Source organism: Mesitornis unicolor, unplaced genomic scaffold, assembly GCF_000695765.1.
Source record: "Mesitornis unicolor isolate BGI_N332 unplaced genomic scaffold, ASM69576v1 scaffold14927, whole genome shotgun sequence".
NCBI lineage: Eukaryota > Metazoa > Chordata > Aves > Mesitornithiformes > Mesitornithidae > Mesitornis > Mesitornis unicolor.
Genome location: NW_010198508.1, coordinates 24,252 through 33,047, shown reverse-complemented (window position 1 = coordinate 33,047; position 8,796 = coordinate 24,252). Strand labels below are relative to the sequence as shown.

The window sequence follows — 8,796 nt, the reverse complement described above, 5'->3', positions numbered from 1 at the left end:
AGGAATGGAAATTGTAATGAATTGATAAATGAAATAATTTGTATTTTAGTAGACTATTGTTATTCTAAGATTAAAACCAAATTATTACCCTGACAATTTTTATTAACCGTATCTAAAAATAATAACCTCTAATACAGTGTTGTAATACATGGAGTTTCTAGCATGTCCTGTATAGCAGAAGACTCAGTATCAGTTCCAGTGAATGAGAAAGTTAAAGGAAAAACTTAATAGTCTTGTGATTCAGTAGGAACCTAAGCCAAATTTCAGCCTACATTGGAATTCAATTAAGACATTTTAAGAAAAGTATAACATTGTATCAATAGGAAAATTCTTATCATCTTCTAAGTCAAGTCCTAGTTGGATTTTATGTTGATTTAAAATATTCAAGTTAACCTTCAGTTCAGACATCTACTTCTGTAGTTGGCATGAACTGCAATTTCAGTAGCATTTGGAATTCAATATGAATTATTGAAAACCGTTTGGTGTTTTTTTTTTTTTTTCCTTAGAACTGCAAAGATTGAACAAAGATCTTCAGATGAAAACACTTGGAAACACTGAACCACATAGTAACCAAACATGAAGTATAAACTGGAGTAAAGAGCATATCAGATGGCAAAAGAAAATACATGATTGTTCATCTTTGGAATTTCTACTTATAAATAAAGGATTTCTAGGCAGTTGAACAACAAAATAGAGTATGTTTAGAGGCAGAGAAGAAAGATAGCTGCAGACATGAAACTCTTGGTTTGTTTTATTTAAGGGTCAAATAAGAAAAAAAGAGTGGGCTTTTGACTCTAAGGAATAATTATTTGAAATTCCTGCAGCTAACCCATCCTATTTGACAACATAACTTGAAATGACATTCTGGGAAAAGTTCTGATTGAGTAACTTCTGGCACAAGTAATATAATTTCAAGTCTGTGTTTCAATACTGTCTACTTCTGTTGTTCAGTCTGTTATAGTTTTCCACTCTTCAAGATGACACTGAAAATTTGTAAATCAAGGAAGGCAAAAGGCAAACTTATTGTGTGTTTAAAGTCTTTGCTTCTGTCATTTTCAAATGCAGCCAAAGGAGTCACTTTTATAATTTTATCTTGATAATATATTGCTTAGTTTTTTAGAAGAAGTTTGGAAACAGGCTTTAATCTCTGCTGAGCACTTGGACAATTAAGTAAGTTTTCTTTTGATAATGGGAAGGAATATTTCTTGAGTAAGCAGGCAGTTCGGATTAGTTTGAAGAATGCCTTAACACTTTGAAGTGTAATGTTGTCAGCCTCCATCAGATATTAAAGTCTGACCCGGTTGGTGCTTGGATGAGGTGAAATGTTAAGAAAGATGTAAGATTCTTTCTAAAATGATTTAGCATCTGCATCTGCTTTGTGTTTTACATGAGCTTAGGAGTAATACTAAAAGTCTAAGAAGATACCACTTTTCAAATGAATCATTAAACTGAAATACTTTGCTAAGAAATGAAGGTAGTGGAGTGAGAGCAGGGAAATAATGGTTTTGTTGCTGAAACATTTCAACCAACTCATCACTTCTAGAGGGTAGATAAAACACAAATAATTTATGCATGATTTAGGGACTTTGGTTTCAGGGTCCAGACTATATTTCAAATGACGTATTAATAGTTTGCCTACCTACTCACCTTATCTACAATTGGAAAATCTATTCTTAACTTCCTTTTCCTAATCATTCTGCACTCCTGCTGAGTACGGGCTCCATTTTGCACCAGAGAAGCATTTACTACATTGATGAACTTGTTTAGAAATATCCATTTTATTGAATAGGCGCATGCAGTTATAAAATGCTCCTCAAGCAAGGTGAGACATTCAATTTTTTTGCTGACTTTTGTGGAGTAAAATCAGATCCTCTAAGTAAAGACCATTTTATAAATATGATGGCTGTTAGATGGGTGTAATGACTTTATGGATGTAAATTTACAAGGTCCTGAATTATGCATGCCTATAAAAAGTTACGCTACAACAGTTTGTGTTTTGTTGTACATAATCCATCTTCATTATGTTGTCAGGATGGAACATGAGGCTGCCCAGCTAGAAAAGCAGCACGTGCATAGTGTGTATGAAAATACGGCTGCCTACTTTAATGATCTGCAGAGCAAAGCATGGCCTCGTGTTCGAAACTTTCTGCTGGAGCAAAAGCCTGGCAGTCTCATTGCTGACATCGGTAAGCCATTCCTTGGGGTGATGTGGAAGATTGTCTGTAGACTTTTTTAGTTTATATGTTGATCATATGTATCCTTCAGAGCAATTGTTTTTAAAACACATTTAAATTTGTTTTTAAGATTGTTTTAATATTGTTTTTAAACTCAGATGCCATATACCACTTGGTTTATTTCCTTGGCAGTGTATCATGTAACCAGTAAATATGATTTTTGCCTTATTTTGATTGAGATAAGCCTTAATCTACTAGTTTCCCCACAGACTTAGTGGTTTGTCATTCCCCTTAGAACTAATTTTAAAAAACAGTGTCAATGGCTCAATTATTTCGTATTTCAGTTTCTTTAGATCCTTGGTTTAAGTACTGCTGGTCTGCAATTTAATGCTTTTCATTTGTCCTATCAAGACTTTAACATCAGATAAATCTGTTATGATTGCCTTTTTTAAAAAAAAATAAATTATGACCTGAGAATCTCCCTATGATCCTTGCTACAGACACCAAAACCTCATCTTCCTGCTATGGCCTTGTCTTTCCTACGTGTTCAATTTATATCTTGATTTTCACCTCCAGGCTTTTTAGAGGTTTCCAGATCCTGGTGTGTTTGTGTTAGGACTTCAGTGCTATACTGCACGTCATTGCAAACAAGATATTCCTTTGGACCACTGGATTTTCCTCACTGTTTAGACTAACAAAATGCTTTTACACAGCAAAATGCAATAAATGTACACAATAAATTATGCATCTGCCTTATCCTGTCAAAGAAAACATTCTTTGAAGATGTTGTAGGCCATAATCACAAGATACTATGTAAATCTTCTGCTGCTGTTGAGCAGTACCCCAAAAGTACTTGATTGCTGTTATTTTGAATATGTATCTTCTTTTTATATGTCTGCACCATTTTCACTAATAATCTAAGGAAATATCCTATAGCATACACTCATTCAACAGCCAGTTTAACATGATCTTTCTCAGCCAAAATTTTTTGTTCGCCTCAATAGAAGTCATTTGAAGCTCAGCTGAAGTTTGAGGTTTTATCAGCAGCCACCACAGTGATTGCTGAAAGCTTAAATCACCCTGTTACAGATTCAGCTGAAATAATTTAGATGCATGTGATACATCTGCAGAGAAGGTAGATGCTTACAGTTGCCAGTAAGAATATTCCCATCAAGGCACACAAGGTACCTGCTTTTATGAAGTTTAATAAGATCTACAGGAATTCAACTGTTGTGTTTATTTTTGGTATGTATTTTGTGAGGAGGGTTGCCTAGTGGCACCAAAATTTTCAAAATGAGATGTTCAGTCAATAATTTCCTTTTCTGTTTAATACCACCTTTTATTAAAATGTTTTTGTTTGCTAGCTTTACATGAAGCATGGTAATGGTAGCAGTATAAAATAGCATTTTGTCTAATTGCCTTATTATTGTTCATTCATCAAAATAAATGAAAATAGCATGGCCATTGCTAACAGCTGTATGAAGGAATCCACCTGCTGATGACTCATTTAAAAGTGAATCTCCTGGAAATGTAGATTTTTAGAGTATTGAGAGTGTTTTCACTATTTAGCTTCATTCCAGAGAGGATCCTATACTTCCTGCTTCTAATCCCTCACTGTGAGTAAAAAGCGCTCCACCAAAAGCCATGTATTAAGCAACTGAATCTTCTGAATTAATGTACGTTTGACAATGCATTCCTTCTGCAAACACAGCAAACAATAATACTTTATACTAATTTTTAAACTTACATTTTCTAACATGCAGAGCTTAATGTTTTATTGCATATATTCCTTGAACTGCATTAATAATATTAATCTTTTCCATTTCTCTCAAGAGTTACTTCAAAGAATAGTGCTTGGTTTTTGCTTTAGAAATACGCTCTTTTCACCACTGAAGTGTTGTGCTGTTCCCTAACAGTTCCTGTGCTGTCTCTCTAGATAATGGTGCACATTAACATCAACAAGAGCAGCAGCGCTGCAAGAAGCAGTGATGTTTCTAAAGATAACTCCAGGCCTTTAAATTGAATTACCGATACTGAGATGGTTCTCTTTGCCAAGCTGCTACCCCGTTGCTTGGCTGTCAGCTTTCAGAAATTATTCTTCACTGCTGACCCATAACTGCAGTGAATGTTTCCTAATCTAATTTTGAAAAGTGCCTGTTATGCATACAGCATTGAAGAACACTCTGAAAGATTTCAATTTAGTACAGTACTGTCCTTGAGAAGACATTTCTTTAGGTGGAAGCCATTCTGGAACAGTTCATTATGTTTACATGCGTTATAATGCATTGGCACAAAGACAGAAAGAGGATGTGCCTGTGGCATGGCAGGAATTTTTATGATTCACAGTTATTTTCAAGTCTGTATCTGAAGTTAAAATTTTCCTCTCGGACTTGTGTCAGTGACAGCTGTGGTTTATGACTTCTTGGAGAGAAATGGGAAGGTGCTGTGTGGGGTTTAGCAAAGACTGGGGAAGTACTTGGGAGGGAGATCTGTTGCAAGTCACTAAAAAGGCAAAACATGCTGGCTTCAGGAAAACCCCTGAACAGAAAGTAACTGGAAGCTGGAAGGGTATTGAGGGAAAGGGAAATAATGCTTACTGAGTTCTTTTTCTTTCCTGAGTTCCTAAATATGCTCAAGGTTGGAAATATGAAAAAGAGTCAGTATGAAAAAACTTGGCTGGTTTTGCTCTAAGATAAGCAACAGTGGCTACAGAGGACCACTCCTTCCTCCTCCCACCTGCATTTACCTGTCTAAGAAATGTACCTGTCTACATTTACCTGTCAAAGAAATACGCATAACTTGCTATTGCACAGGGCTGTGCAATGAGTATTTTTGTTGGTGGTGTTGGTACTGTTACACTCCTAACAGTGTGAACTTGCTATTTCAAACAGTCCAGATGAACCCTGCAGCAGTTAGGCTAGTAAGAGCAAGCTCTCTTCTCCAGGAAATCTTAGAATTAGGAAAGCCTCCCCATTATTTTCACTGCTTTGGGAAGGATAGCAAGTGTTTGGGACATACAACTTCTGATCTGGTATTCTTTTCCTTAGGTTGTGGAACTGGAAAGTATCTCAGTGTCAACAGCCAGGTGTATAATCTCGGCTGTGATTACTGTGGACCATTGGTAGAGATTGCAAGGAAGAAAGATGGTGAAGTTCTGATATGTGACAATCTTAACCTTCCCTTTAGGGACCAATGCTTCAATGCAGTCATTTCCATTGGAGGTAAGACAACACACATGCATTGTGGCCCACAGTAAATGCAAATTTTTTTTGATCCTTTTTTTCCCATGTGTCTTCATTGCAGTTAAATTTGGTTTGAAATAATTCCTTTAGAATCACAGCAGATATTACTGAAATAAATGTAGAAAACTTGGGGAAAAGAAGTTTCATTGCACAGAGGCGCTGATGACCAGGGAATTATGTGGATCATTTGTTTGTTTATATGTGGTCTTGTTCACTTTGTGGAGAAAAGATTTCCTTCCAACATGCATTTTAAAGAAGAAAAACTAACATAAACATGGCTACTTGCAGTTTAAACAGATTAGCTGGTCAAGATAAACTCTTGGTTCTTCCTTAGGATCTGTTTTGACCAGCAAATGCATTGAAATGAAAACTTGCTTTCTCTATAGCAGAACTTGAATCATGTTAACTATTATGTGTTATGAATATAAATTTCTCTTAGAATAGTCATGAAATAAGAACTTAGAGCCATACAAATGTCTGTTGTCTAAAAGAGTGAAGCATCTCAGCATCTTAACTTCTCTGACCTCTCTGTTTGAGAATATTAATCATAATTTGAGAAGTATGAACTGAAAATGGGTAGATGAAAGATAGAGTACTCCATTACAGTCTACATTTTTAGCTCTACTCTTGCTTGACCTTCTTTCAGGCTGTTTCACTGTATCAGCAAAAATATAAAGCATGATAATTATTATTGGTAGCAATCAACATACTATTTGAACTGTGATAGAAATGTATTTTAAAATGTATTTTTCACATATGCAGGGTAAAAGAAAAAGTGAATTATACACAACCAGTATTATGTTGCTTTAATGTTGGCTAGCTAACCAGTGGGCGCTATCCACATTTCAGGTCTTGTAGCATAATTTCAGTGCTATCGGATCAGCTGACTTTGAAGGATACCTGTCTAATGTTTATATCAATTATAGGCCTGACAAGATTAAAAGTTCATGGTTTTGAGAGTTCAGAAAGCAAATAGCTGACTTAGCTATTCATGGTCTGTTAAAATCAGTTCCTTCAGGTGAGCAGAAAGATATAAACAGTGTGGAAATCTTGAAGCATAGCTTCATTTCACATTACAGTGAAATTTGAAAATTGGGAAATTATCCTGGAAAGTTCAAATATAGTGATCAATAGTTTTATTTTGTTACTTTTAATCTTTTAATAGCATTACATAATGTAACAAAACATCATCATTCTTAGACGTGCAGATGTAGACTGAGATACTTTATTTTCATCTCTTTTTCTCTCCAAAACAAACATTCTATAAAGGCAATGTCTTTCTATAAAATTAATGCAATGGAAAATGGATTTCTATCTAAATTTTCTCACTCTTTTGAAAGTGCACTGCTATGAAAACACGAAGTATCTTTTTACTGCTATTACTTTCTGCTGTATTTGTTACATGGTGAAAAGATGTTATGTTTCCTGTAAGGTAAGTCTGGAATGTGTCCCAAATCTAAAGTCAAACTTAATCTTACCTAATTCACTTAAAGGGCAGGCATCTTAGTGAAAGCTAGTCATGCTATGATCTTTTATGGGTGATGCAGGGAAACAGAAACTCCAGCTTATATTCCTGACTTATTTTGAATGGAAATTATTTTCCTTCTTTGGGATTTGCCTATTTTTATCCATTGAACAGAGATGGAAAAGAGATAATTCTGTGGTAAATTTGCACTGTGGTACCAATAAATTCAGCACTGTAGCTAATTTGCAGCAAGTGATATTTGTGATATGGCAACTAAAGTGATTAAATGTGTATAGCAGGTTGGAGATGAAAATGTTACATCCTTTCTAATATTCAATACATAATGCCTCTCCTTTTTCATAGTGATCCATCATTTCTCAACTAAACAAAGAAGAATCAAAGCAATAAAGGAAATGACAAGGGTATTGGTACCTGGAGGCCAGATGATGATTTATGTTTGGGCTATGGAACAAAAGAATCGTCGCTTTGAGAAACAAGATGTATTTGTTCCTTGGAACAAGGCCTTGTGCTCACGGCATTTTTCAGAATCGAATCAATCTAGAGATAAGGGTGAGTTCATGCATGCTGTAAAAAGTCGAGATGTACACCCTTCCCAGCTTGTCATCTCTGATTGCAGCTACCAAGCCAATCTGCAGCCAGAAACTGATCCAAAACATTCCTACGATGCAGACCATTGCTTATCCAGAGCCTGCTGCATGAAAATTTCTGAAGAAGAAAACAGATTTTACAGTGCTCTAGGAAGATCTTTTCGTTCGTGGTTTTTCTCCAGATCACTCGATGAATCAGCCCTGAGAAAGCAAACTGACAGAATGAAGCCTCTGAAGAATGAAGGAGAATGGGCACACAGTGCTGTGCCCATTCAGCATTTGCGACACTGCAGTTTGGATTTAGGTCACCATGGGGCACTGTTAAAGGAACAAAGTTTAGATGATGACGATGTGTTTGTGGAAAGCCTGCCTCTCAAAAAACCAGAGTGCTCACCAGCCATAGATGCACTGAAGGATTTAAGATTAAATGGAGGACACCAAAGTGTAGCTCAGAGCAAGAGTGAAGAAGCTGCATTCATAAGTGGTCCAGTGGAAGACTACAGCTGTGGTTGTAGTAAAGATGGTGCTGGTAAGTCTGATGCCAGCAAATTTTTCAAAAGAACTTCAACAATTGACTCCACTGACTCTGCTTTGGATTCAGCAGTGTCTGTTGGGGACCAGACTGAGGCCACGCTGGATACAAAAGCCTTCATGCGTTATTATCATGTTTTTCGGGAAGGGGAGCTGAGCTCCCTGGTTGAAGAGAATGTGCCTGAGCTTCAGATACTTTCTTCCTGCTATGACCATGGAAACTGGTGCGTTATTGCAGAGAAAAGAGGAACGTAGCAGTAAAGAGAACAAAGCAGAATTCGGTGACTGAGGATTTTAAGTTGCTCCTTGTGTTTCTGTGCTTTTGCGGTGTGACATGGAATTTGAATCTCATGTAGTCATATGCCATTCATTTCTGAGTTATCTCTCTGCCTATTTAATTGTCTAATGCAAGATCTGTATATAGGAATGTAAGTGGTAAACAATATTTATGTTTTGTTAAACTTTTATGAAGTTAAAACTGGAGAGTTTTATATTGCTTTTGGCAAATAATTGTGTTTTTAAATATACTTTTCTATCGAAAATAAAACCTTTTTATAAGACAAGGGCATCTGTTATGAGAAATATCCTCTCAGCAGAAAGTTTAGACTTTGTTCCTCAAATGCTGAAAATGTGTCACATTACTGCCTGTTCTGTAAGTCCTATAGATAGAGACATAGGCATATTTAAAAACATACTTGACTGTACACTGCTAGAGTGCATGCTGCAGAACTGGGAGCAAGCATGGTCCCAGTGCTACTTAGTTTGGAGTAGAGTTG

The 8,796-nt window shown here is 36.1% G+C and overlaps 1 protein-coding gene across 1 annotated transcript; it reads left to right on the top strand.

Moving 5' to 3' along the window:
- Positions 1 to 2,032: 2,032 nt before the first annotated feature.
- KIAA1456 (KIAA1456 ortholog) lies at positions 2,033 to 8,275 on the top strand. Its single transcript, XM_010189169.1, has 3 exons — positions 2,033 to 2,186; positions 5,222 to 5,395; positions 7,245 to 8,275. Exons 1-3 carry the CDS (start codon positions 2,033 to 2,035, stop codon positions 8,273 to 8,275), a joined length of 1,359 nt encoding a protein of 452 aa, XP_010187471.1.
- The last annotated feature ends 521 nt before the right edge of the window (positions 8,276 to 8,796 follow it).